The sequence below is a fragment of the Nycticebus coucang genome, chromosome 10 (genome assembly GCF_027406575.1).
Source record: "Nycticebus coucang isolate mNycCou1 chromosome 10, mNycCou1.pri, whole genome shotgun sequence".
Classification (NCBI taxonomy): Eukaryota; Metazoa; Chordata; class Mammalia; order Primates; family Lorisidae; genus Nycticebus; species Nycticebus coucang.
The window spans coordinates 87,792,444-87,816,620 of NC_069789.1; the positions used below are offsets into that span (position 1 = coordinate 87,792,444).

Genomic DNA, 24,177 nt, shown 5'->3' on the forward strand with positions numbered 1-24,177 from the left:
CATCTCTTGAGATGAATTTCAAATGGTTTTAAAAACAATAATTAAAAACAGTGCCATATGTAGAAAAGTAAAAAATACCTTCAGGTGAGGTTTTTCTTCATCTTTTGTAGAAGAATCATCAGCATGCTGAGGAACCAAAACAAATTCTTCACTGTTCAGTGTACCCACAGAAGCAGATGACCCACTAACCTTCTGTAAAGAAGCTGTGACCTCCATTTCAGTTCTGCAAACTTCTCTTCCCACATCCACCTGGCAAAACCACAGGAATTTTTGAAAATATATATTGATTAAAAACATGCACTAATTAAAAAACATGAACTAATGAAGCTTTAAACATGACTCATGTGAAGAAGAATACTGCTGGCTAGATAATTATCTCAAATTTAGGGAGGCTACCTTCTTGGACTGGCACACATAATGGAAATGTACTCTCTTCACCCTGCATTTCCAGACTAAAAGAACAACTCAGTTCTCTGAAAAACAGCACTAACCAGCCTTATCTCAACTAAACGTATTTACCACTGTTTAATTTACTCCCTCTCTCATATCTTCTGGAAATACTATTTTTGTTCATTTTAATAGAGGAAACAATGATACCAGAAATGTCCACAAATGGACATTCACAAACAAAAACACATTCACTGACATTATTAATTAAATCCAAATAATTCCAAAAAACTTATCTTCTCAAGACCAAGTACTATAACTTAAAATATTTTTTCTGGATCATAGAATTTAACTAATATAGAATTCATTAAAACATGTATCTTTCTTTTCCAGACACATTACCACTTAGCACCAAAAAAAAAAAAAAAAAAGGTCACATTGCATTTGTGTAGGAAACAATGTATAAAAATTCTTTCACATTACATTCATGTAGCAAATAATGTTTCAATAATTAAATACAGTATAATTCTGTTGTCTGGATAAATGCTTTACACCACACAAATAATACTTTTTTTCTTACAAATAATACTCTATAATTTCCAGAAGTTCACGTATTCCCACAACTAATTTTAACTGAAGATATGCACTAAGTAACAGACATTACTCAGCCCTGAGGTTATAGGAATGAATAAAATAGAGATAGGCAGCCTGCTCACATGGAGCTTACATATTAGTAAGAAAACAAGTAAACAAGAAAGTTAGCAAATAAATTGATTCTAAATCACTCTAAAGGGTATGGTGAAAATAAACAGGATAATCTGACAAAGAGTAACTGTAGGGAATATAAGGACAACTTTCATTAAGGTGGCAGGAAATAACTCTATGAGGAAACTATTTGAGCTCAAACCTGAAAGACAGAAAAGAACTATATGCTATATAATCTGGTCAGTGACCAGATGGGTAACATAATAGAAGGGCCTTCAAAGAGGGTGGGGCCAAAGAACATAGAACCCAGTAAACGATAGTAGTCTACTGATCCATACCTAAAATAGCCCCAGAGGCTCAGCACCTGTAGCTCAGTGGCAAGGGCACCAGCCACATACACCAGGGCTGGCAGGTTTGAACCCAGCCCAGGCCTGCCAAACAACAATGACAACTACAACAAAAAAATAGCTGGGCATTGTGGCGGGTGCCTATAGTCCCAGCTACTTGGGAGGCAGAGGGAAGAGAATCACTTAAGCCCAAGAGTTTAAGATTGCTGTGAGCTGTGGCACCATGGCATTCTACCAAGGGCAACATAGTGAGACTCTTTCTCAAAAAAAATACATCAATAAAATAAAATAACATAAAATACCCCCAGAAATGTAGTTCACCTTCAAATTAGGTTATTTTTCACTGTTGCAGATAAATATGGCTGCAATATTAAATTTCGCCATTAGGTGACGCTAATACCCTTATTCTTGCAATAAAAAAAATAATTTGCTTCCAGCTCCATTTTTTAAAACATATTAATTTCCATCTTTCTTTTTAAAAAATCAAAATTTCTAAGACTATCAAAAGAAAGAATAATTACACTCCTAGGCTAGTGTAATTAACTAGCCATAATTTATTTGTTATGCATGTTAACATCCTTTTTAAAAAACACTTCAAGCACATTATTCTGTCCTCATTTTCCTCACTTTTCGAAAAACTTTTCTGAAAATGCAGTGTGTGTTAATGAAGTCATGTCTTTACTCTTCTAAGCTGTACCCCATAGATCCTTGACTGTCAAGATACTTCTCCAAGTTGCTGCTCCTCCACCTGACTCCTAAATGTCTGGAAATCCCCTGAGTTCAAGTCATAAGCTCTTTTCACTTGTCACATATTCTAAGTAATAACTCTCATTTTCATAGGTTTAAATACTATCTATAGGCTGATAGTCTCCCAAATTTATAACCTAACTCAAACGTCTCCTCTAAAATCCTAACTTGGAATTCAATTCTCTACTTGGTATTTCCATGTGGAAGTCTTATAAATATGTGAACAAAATGGAATTCCTAATGTTTCTTCCAAACTTGTTTCTAGTCTAGATTTCCCATTTCAGTAAATAACACTACCTTCTACTTATACGTATATCATCCTTGATTCATCTCTACTTCTTTACTCCTCACATGAGTAAGTCATGTCAGCATCATTTCCAAAATAAACCCCACTATTCATTTTCTTTCATCTATCTATCCATTTTCCTTCATCTCTACTTCTACCACCCACGTCTAAGCTATGCTCTTATCTACGATAGAATCCTACTAACCCATCTTCTATCTCATCTCCTCCCCCTCAATCTATGTTGCCACTTCACAAAACTGCCAAAGAAAATTTTTGTAAAATAAATTACATTAAAACTCCAAACTAAAACCTCTTTGCACAATTCAAATCAAATCCAAACTACTCCCAGGACCCAAGAGGCCCGATAAACCCTTCCTTGCCCCTGCCACTTTCTCATTATGGCTCCTTAATTACAGCAAGTTCTAAGACAAGCAAAAATCAAGGAAATTTGCTGCCAGCAAACCTGTCCTAAAAAAAAGGTTAAAAGTGGTTCTTTAGACTGAAGGAAAATTATATAGGTCAAAAACCTGGATCTATGTAATAAAAGGAAGAGTAACAACGTACTGGCTGATTATAGCATGTGGATAAAGGAAATGAATGGCAGCAATGGAAAAAGAACAAGGAGGAATGGACATACCCTATTATAAGGTACTAACACACACACTACACATACTACACATACATGGGTTTTGTGCATGATAGTATAATGTTGTTTGGAAATAGACTTAAATTAGTTAAAATGTATGTTATAAACTCTAAAATAATCACTATCTATAATTGTTTTTTATAGACACATGAAAAAAATGCTCATTGTCTCTAATCATCAGAGAAATACAAATCAAAACCACACTGAGATATCACCTAACCCCAGAAAGAATGGCTTACATTATGAAAGTCCCAAAACAAAAAATACTGGTAGGGATTCAGAGAGAAAGTAACTCTTATACGCTGTTGGTGGGACTGCAACCTTTATGGAAGGCAAAATGAAGATTCCTCAAAGAGCTAAAAGTAGACCTACGATGTGAATCTGCAATCCCATTACTAGGTATTTACCCAAAGGAAAAAACAAATTCTACCATAAAGACACTTGCATACAAATCTTTATAGCAGCACAATTCACAATTGCAAAGATGGGGAAACAACCTAAGTGCCTTTCTTTTTTTTTGGCCGGGGCTAGGCTTGAACCTGCCACCTCCGGCATGTGGGACCGGAGGGCTTGGTCATGTAATTTGCCTTTGACAATAGACTATCAGTAGCACAACTTGAGCAGACTTTGAATGTGCCTGAGTGACTTGTCTTGGTCTCTTTGGCATCTGGCACCAACCATGAGATGAACATGCCCCAGGTTACAATAGATCTAAAACACAACATGTGAAAAAGAACTGAATCCAGTCCACAGACTGAAGCAAAGTCTATTTCACAGACCCATAGAACCATGAGTTTAAAAAAAAAAAAGTTTGCTGTTGTAAGCTATCAAATCTTTTAGTGTTATTATACAGCATTAACATAGCAATACTATTTCAGTGGTTTTTAAATTTCTTCAACATTTTTATATTTAGACTAAATGAAAATCAGAAAAAGCTAACATTATAACTAGCAGATCAATTTCTCAAGGAGATATTGATACAGGCCTTCTATTATGATGTAACAAATCTAGTGGTTTCTATAATTAAACTTTCCACTTAATTAAAATGTACTTCAACAGGCTACCATTCTAATAGTATAACTCAACTCTAGGTATACATACCCACTGTATAATTTTGACCCATATATTATATCGTAGCTTAAAGAAGCCTATTAAGCAATATCTCATAGGCAATAACAAATGAAAAATATTTCAAAAACAAATATTCTCAAAATTATTTTAATAAGGACTTTGATTCTAGATTTTTCTCTTGGTATTTCTGCTACAGTTACATAGGCATTCTATTCAAGAGTCAAGGTTGATAAAATGGTGTGCTTTATGTAGCCACTTCTTACCTGGAAAACCACAATTGTCAGCTAAATGATTCAAAGTTCTATAAACTTGTCTTAACAGTGAAGACAACTTAGTGCCCAAGAGACAGGGAGAGAGAGGAGAAAAAAATTCTCTTCACATAAATAGTCACTAAAGAGCTCACTTGACTGTAGCCCTCCCCCCACCACTGGTATTAAGAAAACAATTCTTAAAAACTTTTATGATTTTTGGATCATCATCTAGTATTGGAAAAAGGCAGTGTAGTATAGTATTTTGATATGTCATGCTGCGCAATGCACATAAACAGCCAAAAATTTTGAGTTCTTTCTAGTCTACTATGTCCACAGGAAAGGCATTTCATCTCTATAATAACACATTGGTTTCTTTATTTGAAAAAAAAGGGTTGGGCTAATTGATTTCTATTATCTCTGAGCTCTAAAAATTCTATAAATCAATTATGTTTAGAACATTATCTGTAAATGAAGAGGAAATATAATATGAACTAAGACATTAAGGCACACTGAAATTAGTTTCCTTAAAAAGTTACAGAGCCAGGAGGCGGAGCAAGATAGCAGCCGAGTAACAGCTTCCTTGCATCTGGGTACCATGAGTCTGGGGATATAGGACTCCAGGCATCTCTGGCTGGTGGGATCTGCCTATCATCACCCCTGAGAGGATACAGGGAGTCAGCGAGAGACTTCTGGACCCCAAGAGGAGGACTAAAACAGTGGAAAACCGGCACGAGAACTTAAAGAGCAAGAGGAAGTGAAAGGAAAATTAGGGCAAGGAAACAGATAAAAGAAATCACTCATGAGGAAGAATCAGCAGAAAACTCCAGGCAACATGAAGAACCAGTCCACAACAACCCCGCCAAGGGACCATGAGGTAGCTACTGCAGAGGATTCCACCTATACAGAAATGTTAGGAATGACAGAAAGGGAATTTAGAATACACATGTTGAAAACAATGAAAGAAATGATGGAAACAATGAAGGAAACTGCTAATAAAGTGGAAAATAACCAAAAGGAAATCCAAAAACAGAATCAAATCAGAGATGAACGATATGAAGAATATAAAAAGGATATAGCAGAGCTGAAGGAAATGAAACAGTCAATCAGGGAACTTAAAGATGCAATGGAAAGTATCAGCAACAGGTTAGACCATGCAGAAGAAAGAATTTCAGAGGTAGAAGACAAAGTTTTTGAGATAACTCAGATGGTAAAAGAGGCAGAAAAGAAGAGCGAGAAAGCAGAACGTTCACTGTGAGAATTATGGGACTTTAAGAAGCGTTCCAACATACGAGTTATAGGAATTCCAGAAGGGGAAGAAGAATGCCCCAGAGGAATGGAAGTCATACTAGAGAATATTATAAAAGAAAATTTCCCAAATATCACCAAAGATTCTGACACACTGCTTTCAGAGGGATATCGGACCCCAGGTCGCCTCAACTCTAACCAAGCTTCTCCAAGACACATTGTGATGAACCTGTCCAAAGTCAACACAAAAGAAAAGATTCTGCAAGCTGCCAGGAGTAAGCGCCAGTTGACCTACAGGGGCAAATCCATCAGATTGACCGCAGACTTCTCTAATGAAACTTTCCAAGCAAGAAGACAATGGTCATCTACCTTTAATCTACTTAAACAGAAGAATATCCAGCCCAGAATTCTGTATCCTGCTAAGCTAAGCTTCAAAATTGACGGAGAAATCAAATCATTTACGGACATACAAACATTGAGGAAATTCGCCACAACAAGACCAGCTCTACAGGAAATACTTCAACCTGTTCTGCACACTGACCACCACAATGGATCAGCAGCAAAGTAAGAACTCAGAAATTACAGGACAGAACCAAACCTCCACAATGATGCGAAAGATAAAACTAAGCAATGGACTCTCACAAAATAAGACAAATAGAATACTACCACACTTAGCAATTATCTCAATAAATGTTAATGGCTTGAATTCCCCACTGAAGAGACATAGATTGGTTGACTGGATTAAAAAACACAAGCCATCCATTTGCTGTCTGCAAGAAACACACCTGGCTTCAAAAGACAAATTAAAGCTCCGAGTCAAGGGTTGGAAGACAATTTTTCAGGCAAATGGAATTCAGAAGATAAGAGGAGTTGCAATCTTATTTTCAGATACATGTGGATTTAAAGCAACTAAAGTCAAAAAAGACAAAGATGGTCACTTTATATTGGTCAAGGGAAAAATACAACATGAAGACATTTCAATTCTAATATCTATGCACCCAATTTAAATGCTCCCAGATTCTTGAAACAGACCTTACTCAGTCTGAGCAATATGATATCTGATAACACCATAATAACAGGGGACCTTAACACTCCTCTTACAGAGCTGGACAGATCCTCTAAACAGAAATTAAACAAGGATATAAGAGACATAAATGAGACCCTCGAACAACTGTGCTTGATAGACGCATATAGAACACTCCACCCCAAAGATAAAGAATATACATTCTTCTCATCACCGCATGGAACATTCTCCAAAATTGATCATATCCTGGGACACAAAACAAATATCAACAGAATCAAAAGAATTGAAATTTTACCTTGTATCTTCTCAGACCATAAGGCACTAAAGGTGGAACTCAACTCTAACAAAAATGCTCGACCCCACCCAAAGGCATGGAAACTAAACAATCTTCTGTTGAATAACAGATGGGTGAAGGAAGAAATAAAACAGGAAATCATTAACTTCCTTGAGCATAACAAAAAATAAGACACAAACTACGAAAACCTGTGGGATACTGCAAAAGCAGTTTTGAGAGGAAAATTCATCGCTTTAGATGCCTACATTCGAAAAACAGAAAGAGAGCACATCAACAATCTCACAAGAGATCTTATGGAATTGGAAAAAGAAGAACAATCTAAGCCTAAACTCAGTAGAAGAAAAGAAATATCCAAAATCAAATCAGAGATCAATGAAATTGAAAACAAAAGAATCATTCAGAAAATTAATGAAACAAGGAGTTGGTTTTTTGAAAAAATAAATAAAATAGATAAACCATTGGCCAGACTAACGAGGAATAGAAAAGTAAAATCTCTAGTAACCTCAATCAGAAATGATAAAGGGGAAATAACAACTGATCCCACAGAGATACAAGAGATCATCTCTGAATACTACCAGAAACTCTATGCCCAGAAATTTGACAATGTCAAAGAAATGGATCAATATTTGGAGTCACACCCTCTCCCTAGACTTAGCCAGGAAGAAATAGAGCTCCTGAACAGACCAATTTCAAGCACTGAGATCAAAGAAACAATAAAAAACCTTCCAACCAAAAAATGCCCTGGTCCAGATGGCTTCACTCCAGAATTCTATCAAACCTTCAAGGAAGAGCTTATTCCTGTACTGCAGAAATTATTCCAAAAAATTGAGGAAGAAGGACTCTTCCCCAACACATTCTATGAAGCAAACATCACCCTGATACCAAAACCAGGAAAAGACCCAAACAAAAAGGAGAATTTCAGACCAATCTCACTCATGAACATAGACGCAAAAATTCTCAACAAAATCCTAGCCAATAGATTACAGCTTATCATCAAAAAAGTCATTCATCATGATCAAGTAGGCTTCATCCCAGGGATGCAAGGCTGGTTTAACATACGCAAGTCTATAAACGTTATCCACCATATTAACAGAGGCAAAAATAAAGATCACATGATCCTCTCATTAGATGCAGAAAAAGCATTTGATAAAATCCAGCATCCTTTTCTAATTAGAACACTGAAGAGTATAGGCATAGGTGGCACATTTCTAAAACTGATTGAAGCTATCTATGACAAACCCACAGCCAATATTTTACTGAATGGAGTAAAACTGAAAGCTTTTCCTCTTCGAACTGGAACCAGACAAGGTTGTCCTCTGTCACCTTTACTATTCAACGTAGTGCTGGAAGTTCTAGCCAATACAATTAGGCAAGACAAGGAAATAAAGGGAATCCAAATGGGAGCAGAGGAGGTCAAACTCTCCCTCTTTGCTGACGACATGATCTTATACTTAGAGAATCCCAAAGACTCAACCACAAGACTCCTAGAAGTTATCAAAAAATACAGTAATGTTTCAGGATATAAAATCAATGTCCACAAGTCAGTAGCCTTTGTATACACCAATAACAGTCAAGATGAGAAGCTAATTAAGGACACAACTCCCTTCACCATAGTCTCAAAGAAAATGAAATACCTAGGAATATACCTAACGAAGGAGGTGAAGGACCTCTATAAAGAAAACTATGAAATCCTCAGAAAGGAAATAGCAGAGGATATTAACAAATGGAAGAACATACCATGCTCATGGATGGGAAGAATCAACATTGTTAAAATGTCTATACTTCCCAAAGCAATCTACCTATTCAATGCCATTCCTATCAAAATACCAACATCGTACTTTCAAGATTTGGAAAAAATGATTCTGCGTTTTGTATTCAACCAGAAAAAACCCCGTATAGCTAAGGCAGTTCTCTGTAACAAAAATAAAGCTGGGGGCATCAGCATACCAGATTTTAGTCTGTACTACAAAGCCATAGTGCTCAAGACAGCATGGTACTGGCACAAAAACAGAGACATAGACACTTGGAATCGAATTGAAAACCAAGATATGAAACTAACATTTTACAACCACCTAAAAGTTGATAAACCAAACAAGAACATACCTTGGGGGAAACACTCCCTATTCAATAAATGGTGTTGGGAGAATAAATGATGTCTACATGTAAAAGACTGAAACTGGACCCACACCTTTCCCCACTCACAAAAATTGATTCAAGATGGATAAAGGACTTAAACTTAAGGCATGAAACAATAAAAATCCTCCAAGAAAGCATAGGAAAAACACTGGAAGATATTGGCCTGGGGAAAGACTTCATGAAGAAGACTGCCATGGCAATTGCAACAACAACAAAAATAAACAAATGGGACTTCATTAAACCGAAAAGCTTCTGTACAGCTAAGGAGACAATAACCAAAGCAAAGAGACAACCTACACAATGGGAAAGGATATTTGCATATTTTCAATCAGACAAAAGCTTGATAACTAGGATCTATAGAGAACTCAAATTAATCCACATGAAAAAAGCCAACAATCCCTTATATCAAGGGGCAAGAGACATGAATAGAACTTTCTCTAAAGATGACAGACGAATGGCTAACAAACACATGAAAAAGTGTTCATCATCTCTATATATTAGAGAAATGCAAATCAAAACAACCCTGAGATATCATCTAACCCCAGTGAGAATGGCCCACATCACAAAATCTCAAAACTGCAGATGCTGGCGTGGATGTGGAGAGAAGGGAACACTTTTACACTGCTGGTGGGACTGCAAACTAGTACAACCTTTCTGGAAGGAAGTATGGAGAAACCTCAAAGCACTCAAGCTAGACCTCCCATTTGATCCTGCAATCCCATTACTGGGCATCTACCCAGAAAGAAAAAAATCCTTTTATCATAAGGACACTTGTACTAGACTGTTTATTGCAGCTCAATTTACAATCGCCAAAATGTGGAAACAGCCTAAATGCCCACCAACCCAGGAATGGATTAACAAGCTGTGGTATATGTATACCATGGAATACTATTCAGCCATTAAAAAAAATGGAGACTTTACATCCTTCGTATTAACCTGGATGGACGTGGAAGACATTATTCTTAGTAAAGCATCACAAGAATGGAGAAGCATGAATCCTATGTACTCAATTTTGATATGAGGACAATTAATGACAATTATGGTTATGGGGGGGGAACAGAAAGAGGGAAGGAGGGAGGTGGGTGGGGCCTTGGTGTGTGTCACACTTTATGGGGGCAAGACATGATTGGAAGAGGGACTTTACCTGACAATTGCAATCAGTGTAACCTGGCTTATTGTACCCTCAATGAATCCCCAACAATAAAAAAAAAAAAAAAAAAAAAAAGTTACAGAGCCAGGTTCAGTACCCGTAGTATAGTGGTTACAGTGCCAGCCACATACACTGAAGGTGGCAGGTTGAACCCAGCCCGGGCCAGCTAACCAACAATGACAACTGCAACAACAACAACAAGAAAAAAAAAAAAAAAAAAAAAATATATATATATATATATATATATATATAGCCAGGTGTTGTGGCATGCACCTGTGTCCCAGCTACTTGGGAGGCTGAGGCAGGAGAATCGCTTGAGCCCAAGAGCTGGAGGTTGCTGTGAGCTGTGATGCCACAGCACTCTACCAAGGGTGACATAGTGAGACACTGTCTCAAAAAAAAAAAGATAGCTGGGCGTTGTGGCGGGCGCCTGTAGTCCCAGCTACTTGGAAGGCTGAGGCAAGAGAATCGCTTAAGCCCAGGAGGTGGAGGTTGCTGTGAGCTGTGTGAGGCCACGGCACTCTACCGAGGGCCATAAAGTGAGACTCTGTCTCTACAAAAAAAAAAAAAAGAAAAAGAAAACTTACAGAGCCAGAAACAGGATCCAGAAGTCCTCAGTTGAGACATATATTTACTAGAATATTCCTTTTCCCAGGATTCACAAATTATGACACATTACAACATTTTGATTCCAGCTGACTACCTTTTCTGCTGTCACATAAAGCACTCTATAAAAGTATACTGAAGTATAACACCAAGCAGAAATAAGAAGGTAAGGGAGTGAGTTAATGTTTACTGTGTATATCCTATATAACTGGCATTAAGTTAACAGGGAAAACATTACTCAATTTATTGGTTCTAATACTGAAAGACTAAAGGTAGAAACAAAAAAAATGTATGAACCAAACATGGTTTCTGAAGCTAAGAAAAAGACTAAGATTTCCCTGTTATCCTCTTCAACTATTTGATTCAAACAAGATCAGCAGTCAGAGGAGTCTCAATCATTGCCCAAGAAGATAGAGTATCGACACAGCTAAGTAAGAGAAGCCAAATCATCTAAACTTAACTAGTTTTCTTTTCCTGTTAAAGCCTACAAGCAAAGATCTGACTTGTGTCCTTGAAGCACACAGCTTTCGGTTTACTAGAACATTTAGTATTTGCTCAGATATATTAATACTTCCTAACCCATGAGAAGAATTGAAATACACTGCACCCAAAGGCTTCTTGGGATATCGTGCGTGTCTGTGTGCACGTGTGTGTCTATGTATATGCATTTATATCTGCCTAGTTCTACAGAACCAGTGAAAATGCAAAACAGAGATCCATATAAAAGTTTAAATTTATGAAAACCCCTCAAATTAACTAGATTTTTTAAAAAGGGCATTTTCCTTTGATTCAGTAAAAATTTACACACAGAACAGTTTACATCTGAGACCATATCTAATATTTTCAGTAAAATGATCCAGGAAGATGTTTATGAGGAAAAGTTATAAAATATAGGGAGAAATTTGAAATCTATAAAAAGAGGATTTTTTCAAACTCTTCTGCACAAGTCACAGCTGACTTAGACATGATAATCAGTGACCAATTAGAACAAAAATAAAAATATCCAGAAGTATACTGCTACTGTTTTCCACTTAGCAAAATGAGATTTTTCCAAGTTTAATTATATAGTTTTAAAATAACTGAAAGAAAACGTAACGGGAGAGAACAACTGCAAAGAAATGTACCTACCAAATGATAGTGGGTGAGTTTCTTCTCTTCCGTTTTTCTCAAATTTTCAGCAGTGTAATTCCCTTACTTTCCTAAGAAGTAAATTCATTACATTATATAATTGAATTGATCAGTGATTTAAAAAACACTCAGAAGAAAGATCTGAAGAAGTCTATATTTAGGAAATATCATGACATGCCTAAAATTTCTTAAGTAGTTTCTATGAAATTACATAATGTCATGTGCTTACAAAAGCAAAGGAAGAGCAACTCTTGCTGAGTTGAAAATATAAACTAAAAACTGAGTCACTATTCATTTGGAAAACTCAACGTAAAAAACTTTTCTCGGGCGGTGCCTGTGGCTCAGTGAGCAGGGTGCCGGCCCCATATGCCGAGGGTGGCGGGTTCAAACCCAGCCCCGGCCAAACTGCAACAAAAAAATTGCTGGGCGTTGTGGCGGACGCCTGTAGTCCCAGCTGCTGGGGAGGCTGAGGCAAGAGAATCACGTAAGCCCAAGAGTTAGAGGTTGCTGTGAGCCGTGTGACGCCACGGCACCTCTACCCCAGGGCGGTACAGTGAGACTCTGTCTCTACAAAAAAAAAAAAAAAAAACTTTTCTCGTACAGGATTCTTCTACTTTATAATTTTTCACTCACAAGGGAAACAAAATTCAAAGGTACTTTATATTATTAAAAAGCAAACTATTCATGTTTGCAATATAATCTACCCTGTTTCCCCGAAAATAAGACAGTGTCTTACTTTAAAGTGTACTCCCAAAGATGCGCTAGGTCTTATTTTCAAGGGACATCTTATCTTTCCTGTAAGTAGGTCTTATTTTCTGAGGATGTCTTATTTTCGGAGAAACAGGGTACTAGCCTGATAATGGTTTCTACCGAATACATAGTATCCCACCTAAAGAATATTTTTAAGTGCTTGCTGGTGTTTTAAAAGGTAAAGCATGATAAAATACAATCAACAATCAAGTATCTGACACTCAGGTGCTGAAGTCCCCACAGGGATGCTGATGTCCCTTTTGGCATTTGTCATGCATTTAAATACTGGGTCATAAGCCACAACAGACTTGTTGCCATACTGAGGTCAGAATCTAGACTATTACAGCCAAATATTACAGTCTCTAATGTTGCTCACATAGAATTCAATTTATTCATTCTTTTAACAAGCATTTGTTGGTGGTGATGTAGTATTAAACACTTATTATCTGCCAGGCATAGTTGTGTAGCCAAATCAATTAGATATTTAAGGAAACATTTCAACTCATTCAAAAATCAAACTTTCTCTCTTTCCCCCTCCAATGAACCCCTACCCAGAAAACAGCCTCCTGCAGACTTTCTCATTTCAGTTGATAACAACTCCATCCTTCTAGTCACTCTAACCAAAAACCTTAGAGTCATGACACTCAATTTTTCTTTCTCTTCTTCTTCAGACACACACAAACACACATAAACACACAGACTCCTTACTTCTACAGTCAGCAAATTCTTTTGATTCTACCTTCAAATCATATCCAGTCAATCATCTGTTTCTCCCCATCTCCACTGCCATTACCCAGTCCCAGCCACTATCATGTCTTACCTAGATTATTTTAAAAGCCTCCTAAGAAGTCTTCCTATTTCTTTAGGTGCTCCCCTATGGGCTATTTTCTAAAAAGCAGCCATAGCAATCCTTTTTATTTAGTTCCTGACATTTCTCTGATCAAAATCCTCTAACACCCCCACCCCCCAATTACACTGAGAATAAAAACCAAATGACCTCCAAAGCCATTGTATGCCTGGTACTACAAACTAGCCCTCCTTACTATCCCCTCATCCCACTTCATCTTTCATATATATATATATGACAATTCTCCTCCTTGTTTACTCAACTCTAGCTACAATGATCTCAAACGAGCCTGGCAAACAAGCCTGGCACGCTTGTTCTAAAAATGGCTGTTCCACCACAATAAACATTCTTCTCTCAGATATCTCCTTGGCTTCCTTCCTTAGTCCCCTGTTCATATCTTTGCTCAAATCTCATCCTCTCAGAGACCTAACCTGATCACCTTATCTTATACTGCTTCCCACTACCACCAAATTTCAACTCTCCTTTATCCTGCTCTATGTATTCTTCTTTTCCAGAGCACTTATTTTTTAACATATAATCTAATATATTTTCATATAATATTTATCATTTATTATCTCTTTCACAAGAATTATGGCATTGACAAAGAAGAAATTCTTTGCTTTATTTATTGGTGTAATGCAAACATCTAGAAGAATACCTAGCACAAATCAGATAGTTAAATATTTGCTGCATAAATAAAGTATCTAAGATGAGTAAAATAAAAATTTCTGAAACCCTAGGAGTTATCCAGTACCCCATAGCCTGATCAGAATTATGCCATTAAGGGAATACGATAAGAGCACTGACATTTTCTTTCACTAAGTAACTCACCAGCACACACTCTTAAACTTCTAAAGGTTTATGATGCAACAAAACACCAAAAGACAACTTTTTTAAAAAAACAGAGTAGTTTAAGTGTCAGAGACTTCCCCTTCAAATTTCCCATTTATGCAAGGACAATGAAAACACTGATTAGTTAATAGTTAATGATTTTAAGAAATTATTATTGATATTGTTGAGAGTATAAGGATAGTGATATGGTTATGAGAAAATCCTTGACTGTTAGCTATACATACTGAAATATTTACAGATTTAATGATATGACTGCCTGAACTTGCTTCATATAATCAGGGGTAGACTAGGGTATGGTCATCATTTGATAATTGCTAAATTTGATAGAAGCTCTTGAGAATATTTACATTCTTCTCTCTGATTCTGTATATACTTCAAATTTGTCAAAATAAAAATTAAAAAAAAGTAATAATTGCAAAGAAAGTAAATGTAACAAGAATAACAAAAAACCACAAGCACACATTCCCTTCAGCACCTAGCACATTATGTGGTACTTAAGTAAAATAAATGATGAAGGAATAAACACATGTCACAACTAAAGAATCATTTCTTTAAATACCATGATGGGAGTAGATTAAGACAAAAATTAATAACCAAACTCCTTTTGAATTAAAAAAAAAAAAGTCATGTAAAACACTGGCCCTAGTAGTTGCTACTGAGAGACCCCAAAAAGAAACTCATTCAAACAAGCAAATCCACAGTGACAGTGACCTCACATTTGGATGACTAGAACAGAATGAGGACACACTGGAAAGACTTTTCGTTTTTTTGTTTGTTTGTTTGTTTGTTTGTTTCAAGGTAAAAGAGAGACTGTACCTTGTTCTATAATGGTCTTTTATAAAAATCAAAATATAATCAGCAGGGACAAGAAAACATAGCTAAAATTTATGTGTCAAATAACACAACAGCATGATTATTAAAAGTACTAGGATCAACTCAAGTAGAAAATGAACATAACAGAAAATAAACACTACCTCAAATCCCAGAAATATCAAGTAAACAAAAAACTTTAAAAAGGTATAAAAACTTAAATCTTAGAAGTACTAAAGTAGTACAAACAAGATATAACACAATTTTTATCTTCAAAACATAACTTGTATCATCTCTGGAAGCAGTTTCAAAAATCTCCCTATTTGATTAATCAACTCTAATAAAATATTATCCTATTGGTTTATATTTTTTAAAAAATATATCTAGCTCATCCATAAATTAAAAAAAAAATTAACACACACTTTGGAAAATGGAGACAATAATTTATCTAATGGACTAAGTCAAATACAAGAATTGAATTTGACTTAGTCCATTAGATAAATTATTAACAGGAACAGACTGTTATGCCTATGCCTGTTTCTGATAATTTGCCAAATTGCATTTCACATTCTAGGAATACCAGATTGTTAGCTACCACCTATACAAGAACTTATATGAAGACATCTCCTTTACCTATTTCAGCTTATTTTATTTTCAATTACCTCTTACTCTTACTTGCCACAAAAATCTCAAATCTTAATGAACATAATGCATATATGACTACTTTACTTAACACTATTAAAACTATAAATCTCATATTTTTTTTCTTATAAATAAGCACTACAATGAATCTAAGAAAATGTTTTTTCAGAATCAATAATTCTAAGAATAGCTATTACTTCTTTATGGGTTTTTCAATTTTCCCTCAACCAGCTTCACTGTTATTTCCCTGAATAAATGTATCCAAGCCATTTTATAAGGGAAGGGAGACTAAAACCATCAACATAAATTTTAAAATCATGGAAACTTAGAATAAACTTTGCTGTACTTAAGATTTGTAAAAAACAATTAAAGATATTAAATTGGCTTTCACAATTCTGGAGGAATATACTATTAAGGAATTAATGACCAAAACTACTAATCTTTTAAAAGAGAATGCTTTGGAACTAAGAAACAATGTATGAATAAAATCTCCTCCACTATGATATATGACCAGAAAAACTGGGAAAGAATGCAGCAAAAAAAAAAAAAAAAAAAAAACCTCAACAAAATACTAGCAAACTGAATCCAACAAGTCATAAAAAAGGATAATTCACCATGATCAACTGGGTTTTATCCCAGTGATGCAAGGATAGTTCAACATACCTAAGTCAATCAATAAATGTGCTTTACGGGCAGCACCTGTGGCTCAAAGGAGTAGGGCACTGGCCTCATGTGCCGGAGGTGGTGGGTTCAAGCCCAGTCCTGGCCAAAAAAACTGCAAAATAAATAAATATGCTTTACTACCTGAACAGAATTAAAATAAAAAACATATAATCATCTCAATCGATGCAGAAAAAACAATTGATAAAATCCAGCATCCATCATGATAAAAGCCCTCAAAGAACTGGGCCTAGAAAAAACATACCTCAAAATAATGAAAGCCATATATTACAAATCCATAGCCAACATCATACTGAATGAGGAAAAGCTCAAAGCATTTCCCCTGAGAACTGGCATAAGACAATGGTGCCCACTTTCACCACTTCTATTCAACATAGTACTGGAAGTGCTAGCCAGAGCAATCAGACAGAAGAAAGAACGGGCATTCAAACTGAAAAAGAGGAAGTCAAATTATACCTGCTTGCCCATATGATCTATGCCTAAAAAAACCATAAGAACTCCTCCAAAAGGCTCCAAGAACAACCAAGCTAAGAATCAAATCCCATTTACAATAGCTGGAAAAAAAAAAAAAAAAAAAACCTAGGAATAAATTTAACTGAGGAGGTGAAAGATCTGTCCAAGGAGAACTACAAATCTCTGATGAAAGAAATCAGAGACAACACTAATGAAAAAACATCCCATGCTCATGGATTGGAAGAATCAATATTGTTAAAATGACTATACTACTCGGGTGGCGCCTGTGGCTCAGTCGGTAAGGCGCCGGCCCCATATACTGAGGATGGCGGGTTCAAACCTGGCCCCGGCTGAACTGCAAACCAAAAAATAGCTGGGCGTTGTGGCGGGCGCCTGTGGTCCCAGCTGCTCGGGAGGCTGAGGCAAGAGAATAGCTTCAGCCCAGGAGTTGGAGGTTGCTGTGAGCTGTGTGATGCCATGGCACTCTACCGAGGGGGGTAAAGTGAGACTCTGTCTCTACAAAAAAAAAAAAAGAAAAAAAAATGACTATACTACTCAAAGAAATCTACATAGTCGATGCAATTCCTATCAAAATGCCAATGTCATTTTTCACAGAATTAGAAAAACAATTCTAAAATTCATATGGAACCAAAAAAGAGCCCAAATAACCAAAGCAATACAAAGCAAAAAGAACAAATCTGGAGGCATCACATTGCCAGACTTCAAATCATACTACACAGCTACAATAACCAAAACAGCATGATACCAGTACATAAAAAGACACATAGATCAATGCAACAGAATAGAGAACCTAGAAATTAAGCATGTATTTACAGCTGACTGATTTTTGACAAAGTTGACGAGAACATATCTGGAGAAAGGACACTTTTTTCAATAAATGTTGCTGAGAATATTGGATAGCCATATCTAATTCAGAAGAATGAAACTGAATCCCTGTCTTCCACCATATACAATAATAAACTCGAAATGAATTAAAGACTCAAATTTTTTCAGGAGAACCTGAAAAAAATAAAAATCTTAGAAGAAAACCTAGGAAAAACTTCTGGACACTGGTCTAGGGAAAAGAATTTATAACTAAGACCTAAAAGCAAATACAGTAAAAACAAAAACAGACAAAGAGGACTTAAACTACAGCTTCTATAGAGCAAAAGAAATAATCAAGAGTAAATAGAAAAGCTACAGAAATTGGAGAAAATATTCGTAAACTATGTTTCCATCAAAAGACTAATATCCAGAATCTACAAGAAACTCAAAAAACTCAGCAAGAATTTAAAAAAACAAAAAAAACCTGTAAAATTTGGGCAAATGACATAAACAGCCATTTTTCAAAAGAAGACACACAAATGGCCAAGAAACATATGAAAAAATGTTCAGGAGGAATTCTGGGGAAATGGCCGACTGACAGCAACCCTTGGCAGAGGCTCCGGAGCTGAGGAAGAAAAACTGAGTGGAATCAGACTCTATGAAGCCAAAGGTGGGGAACTGAATGAAGAAAAAAGTTCAGCAAGTTGTAACTCCAAGGAAGAGCATTCAAGAACACAAATTACAGGTACAAAGCCTATCAATAAGAGGACGGGAGACCCCTCCCCCAAGCAGGAGGCCTGCCACAGACCATCTGCCAATAAGCAGGGAACAAAAGACCTCTCATTTTACGTCGCCGGAGAGAGCCACTCCAGGTATCTTTCTCCAGGGAGGTCCCACTCATGAATCTAGATACCACCCCGCCAGGCATAAAATTGAACAGATATTTTCCCCTCCAAGTCCAAACTCCCAGTCCACCCTTCCCCCTTGCATGGAGGTCTGAAGTTCTGCCCCCCCTGCAGAGCACAGAGTGTTTGGTCTTGTCCTGAGAGATCTATGCATAGTGTGAACCGCCAACCATCAGGACAGAATCTGTGACTAACGAGGAAGAAAGAGGGTGTGGAAAGAAAGGGACACTCGATGGGAGGAGGAGCAGTCCCCTGGTTATGACTATGCCCGGCCAGTGGGTGTTGACCCTCAGTTCAGGCTGTGTCTGGTGGGACAGGATGCAGAACCCTGAGCTCTAACGGCACCCACAGAGGGAGAGTGGTTGCCCCATGTGGACTGAGTTTGGCAGACAGGGCTGGTCCCCAGGCCCTGCTGGGCCTGCGAGAAGAGGCTTGATAGGGGTGGACTGCAACCTGAAAGCAAGGGCGTGGTCCCCTGATTCTAACAGAACCCTCAAGCAGTGGCTTACTGGGTGTGAACCAAGACCTGAGGACTAGGGCATGGTCCCCTGTCTCCAGTGGGGCTGGTGAGCAGAAGCTTACTGGATGATGTCTGAGACCTGTGGCAGGAGTGTGGTGCCCTGACTCTAATAGAGCCTGCAAACAGAGGCTTGCCAGGCAATGGACTGAGACTGGCAGGCGGGGGCGTGGTCCCTGACTCCAACTGGTCTGGAAAGCAGAGGCTAGCTGCTAGTGTGGACTGAGACTGGTGGGCAGGGGCGGCTCCTGTCTCCAGCTGGGCCTGTGAGCAGAGAAGAGAACAACAGTGTAGACTGAGTCTGGTGGGTGGGAGTGTGGATCCCTGGCTCCAATCGTGCTGTTGGAGACCCTTGAATCCCTCTCTGTTGGGCAGGGTTTGCACTGCCTGAGACAATTTGGTTGGAACCCAGGTCTGGAGCTGTCCACTCAGCAACTTCTGAGGTTGACCTTCGAAGTTCTGTAGCAGAAAAGAACTGAAGGGTGGGGGCTGGGCGCCACAGCTGTTTGTATCTCTTCACAGTCGAGATTTAAACCTAATACTGTGGTTTCTTAGGATAGGGTAGAGGTTGGCTGATATCAAAACAGACCTAGCTTGTACTATTTCACCAAGCAGGTCCTCAGAGTCTCTGGCCAAAACTCTAAAAGGGGCCTTTGTAAGGTTCTAGGAGATAAGCCACAATTACAAAGCCTAGCATTTTGGTAAGGGGCTATCTCTACTACTTGGGAACCCCAATTCAATCTCACACTACCAGTTCTAATAACCAAATGGTGGAAAATAAACATGGTGTGGACCCAACAGAACAACTCTGGCAACATGAATAACCAGAGTAGATCAACCCCCTCTAAGAAATGACAAAGGAGATACAACTGAAGATGCCATGCATAGACAAATGGCAGCAATGTCAGAAATAGAATTCAGAATATGGATAGCAAATAAGATAAATAGAATGGAAGAAAAGATAGAAATTGAATTCCAAAGAGTAGTTCTGAAGTTGTCTCAAGAAATTATTGAATTCAAAGCCCAAGTCACCAAAGATATGGACATAATGAGAAAAGAGATAGCAGAGCTCAAGGAAACAAAAAAGTTAGTTGAGGAGCTCCGAAATACAGTAGAATCCCTCAATAATAGTTGACCAGGCAGAAGAAAGGATCTCTGAAACTGAAGACAAAGCTTTTGAACATTCCCAAACACTCAAAGAGACAGACAAATGGAGAGTAAAAACTGATCATTCCCTGAGAGAGTTGTGGGATCACTCCGAAAGATCAAACATTCATCTTAAAGGAATTCCCAAAGGAGAAGAGGATGGTCCTAAAGGTACAGATGCTCTACTCCAAGAGATTATGGAGAAGAATTTCCCAAGCATTGCAAGAAAGACAGAACTTCAGATAGCAGTTTCAGAACCCCAGCAAGACTCACTCCAAATAAAGCATCTCCTAGACACATTGTGATTAACTTTGCCAAAGTTAAGACAAAGGAGAAAATTCTGCAAGCAGCCAGACATAAGAAAAGTATCACCTACAAAGGGAGAAACATCAGAATGACTGCAGATCTCTCAGCTGAAACATTTCAAGCCAGACGAAGATGGTCATCAACCTTCAATCTCCTAAAAGAAAACAACTTCCATTCCAGCATCCTTTATCCAGCTAAACTGAATTTCATTTATGATGGAGAAATCAAATACTTTAATGACAAAGACATGTTGAAGAAATTTGCCATAACTAAACCAGCTTTCCAGTATATTCTCAGACCCATCCTCCACAATGACCAACACAATGCTCTACCTCTGAAGTAAACTCACGCAGAAATTTTTGAACAAAACCCAATTTACACAGTGGTGAAAGGATTAAAAATGTCCACCAGACATCCGAAAATCACGACACCCAAAACACAACCAGGCTTATCAATTCTCTCAATTAATGTGAATGATTTAAATTGTCCTCTAAAGAGGCAAAGGCTGGCTGACTGGATACATAAACTCAGACCAGATATCTCACCTTATCTTAAAGGATAAAAATAGACTCAGAGTGAAGGGATGAACTTGTATAATACAGGCAAATGGAAACCAGAAAAAAGCAGAAGTTGCAATTTTAGTAGCAGATACAATTGGCTTTAAACCAACAAAGATAAAGAAAGATAAGGAAGGTCACTACATATTTGTCAAAGGAAACATCCAACATGAAGAGATTTTGATAACTACCATTTATGCACCCTACCAGAATGGATATGAACAACTTGGTATCTTCCTGCACTATAACAGTTGGAGATTTTAACACCCCTTTGACAGTTTACCTAACAAAGGACATGAAAGATCTCTATAAAGAGAACTATGAAACTCTGAGAAAAGAAATAGCTGAAGATGTTAACAAATGGAAAAACATACCATGCTCATGGCTGGGAAGAATCAACATTGTTAAAATATCCATACTACTGAAAGCAATCTTCAGATTTAATGCAATCCCTATTAAAGCACCACTGTCATACTTTAAAGAACTTGAAAAAATAGTACTTCATTTTATATGGAATCAGAAAAAAACTTTGAATAGCAAGCACATCACAGAAATGAGAACAAATCAGGAAGTATCACATTACCAGACTTCAGGCTGTACTATAAATCTACAGTGATCAAAACAGCATAGTACTGGCACAAAAACAGAGCAGTAGATTTATGGAACAGAATAGAGAACCAAGAGATGAACCCAGCTACTACTTATCATCATGTGATCTTCAACAAGCCTATCAAAAATATTCAGTGGGGGAAGGACTCCCTATTTAACAAATGGTGCTGGGTGAATTGGCTGACGACCTGTAGAAGATTGAAACTGACCCCCACTTCTCACCATTAACAAAAATTGATTCTCACTGGATAAAAGATGTTTTTTTCTTTTCTTTTCTTTTTTTTTTTTTGATAAAAGATTTAAACTTAGGACATGAAACTATAAAAATACTAGAAGAGAGTGCAGGGAAAGCACTTGAAGAAATTGGCCTGGGAGGATATTTTTTGAGGAAGACCCCCCACCCCCGCCAGGCAACTGAAGCAACACCAAAAATACATTACTGGGATCTAATCAAACTAAAAAGCTTTTGCACAGCCAAGAGCACAGTAAGTAAAGCAAACAGATAACCTTCAGAATGGGAGAAGATTTTTGCAGGTTATGCTTCCGACAAAGGTCTGATAACTAGAATCTACAGAGAACTCAAACTAATCAATAAGAAAAGAATAAATAACCCCATTTCTATGTGGGCAAGTGACTTGAACAGAAACTTCTCTGATGAAGACAGGCGCATAGCCTACAAACACATGAAAAAATGCTCATCATCCTTAATCATCAAAGAAATGAAAATCAAAACCACTTGGAGATATAATCTAACTCTAGTAAGATTAGCCCACATCACAAAATCCCAACCAGAAATGTTGGCATGGATGCAGAGAGAAGGAAACGCTTCTACATTGCTGGTGGGAATGCAACCTAATATCACCTTTTTGGAAAGAAGTTTCGAGAAGGAAACGCTTCTACATTGCTGGTGGGAATGCAACCTAATATCACCTTTTTGGAAAGAAGTTTCGAGAACACTCAAGAAACTAAAAGTAGACCTACTGGTCAATCCTGCAATTCTTCTACTAGTTATGTACCCAGATGATCAAAAATTATTTTACAACAAAGACATTTGTACCAGAATGTTTATTGCAGCCCAATTCATAATAGCCAAGACATGGAAACAGCCCAAGTGCCCACTGATCCATGAGTGGATTAACAAATTGTGGTATATGTACACTATCAAATACTATGCAGCCATAAAAAAGATGGAGACTTCACATCTTTTATGTTTACATGGCTGGAGCTGGAATATATTCTTCTTAGTAAAGTATTTCAAGAATGGGAAAAAAAGTATCCAATGTATTCAATACTACTATGAAATCAATATATAATCACCTACACACTCATACAAATGACAAAACATAACTATAGTCCAGAAAGTAGAAGGGAAGAGGAGAGGGGAGGGGAAGGAAGGGGGGACATGAGAGCAGGGAGGGTATTTGGGAGGACCTCACCTAATGTGCATAACGCAATGGTATATTTCAAAACTATTAAGAAATGAGTATAATTGTGATGGATGTGTTACTTAGTTCAATGTGAACATTTCACATTGTATATCGAACCAGAACCCTGAACCCCATAAATGCATCAATGCACCAGGTTATGATTTAATAAAAAAACAATTAAAAAAAAAGAAAAAAACATTCAACTTCACAAACCATCAGAGAAACAAAAATTAAACCACAATGAGATACCATCTTATTCCAATTAGAATGGACATTATTAAAAAGCAAAAAAACAACAGATGTTGACGTTGGTACAGATGTGGTAAAAAGGCAACACTTACACACTGTTGGTGGAAATGTAAATTAGTAAACCTTTATGGAGATTCCTCAAAGAACTAAAAGTAGATCTCTCATTTGATTCACTATTGGGTATCTACCCAGAGGAAAAGAAATCATTGTATCAAAAGGTACTTACACTCCTATATTTACTGCAGCACAATTCATAACTGCAGATACTGAATCGGCCTAAGTGCCCATCAACTGATGAGCAGATTAAGAAAATGTGATATAATATACCATGAAGTACTATTCATCATAAGAAAGAATGAAACAATGTCTTTTGTACCAACTTGGATAGAACTGGTGACCACTGTCCTAAGTGAAGTAACTTAGGAACAGAAAAATAAATGTCACGTGTTATCACTTATAAATGGGAGCTAAAGCATAGCTACACAAAGACACACAGAGTAATACAATGGACACTGAAAATTCCAAAGAGGGAAAGGTGGGAGTAATAAAAAATTACCTTTGAGATGTAATATACAAC

At 37.2% G+C, this 24,177-nt stretch overlaps 1 protein-coding gene across 6 annotated transcripts in view; it reads right to left on the minus strand.

Moving 5' to 3' along the window:
• RABGAP1L (RAB GTPase activating protein 1 like) overlaps positions 1–24,177 on the minus strand; it is a 754,150-nt gene that overhangs the window by 690,159 nt on the left and 39,814 nt on the right. For 2 of the 6 annotated variants that reach the window (XM_053605154.1, XM_053605157.1), the window contains exon 2: positions 190–249. In XM_053605154.1, the coding sequence (XP_053461129.1) occupies positions 190–216 (27 nt within the window). In that variant the 5' untranslated portion in view covers positions 217–249. Of the gene's footprint in view, positions 1–78; positions 250–12,024; positions 12,096–24,177 lie in introns of all 6 variants that reach the window. The other 4 variants (XM_053605152.1, XM_053605156.1, XM_053605153.1 and 1 more) reach the window with 3 other exon arrangements.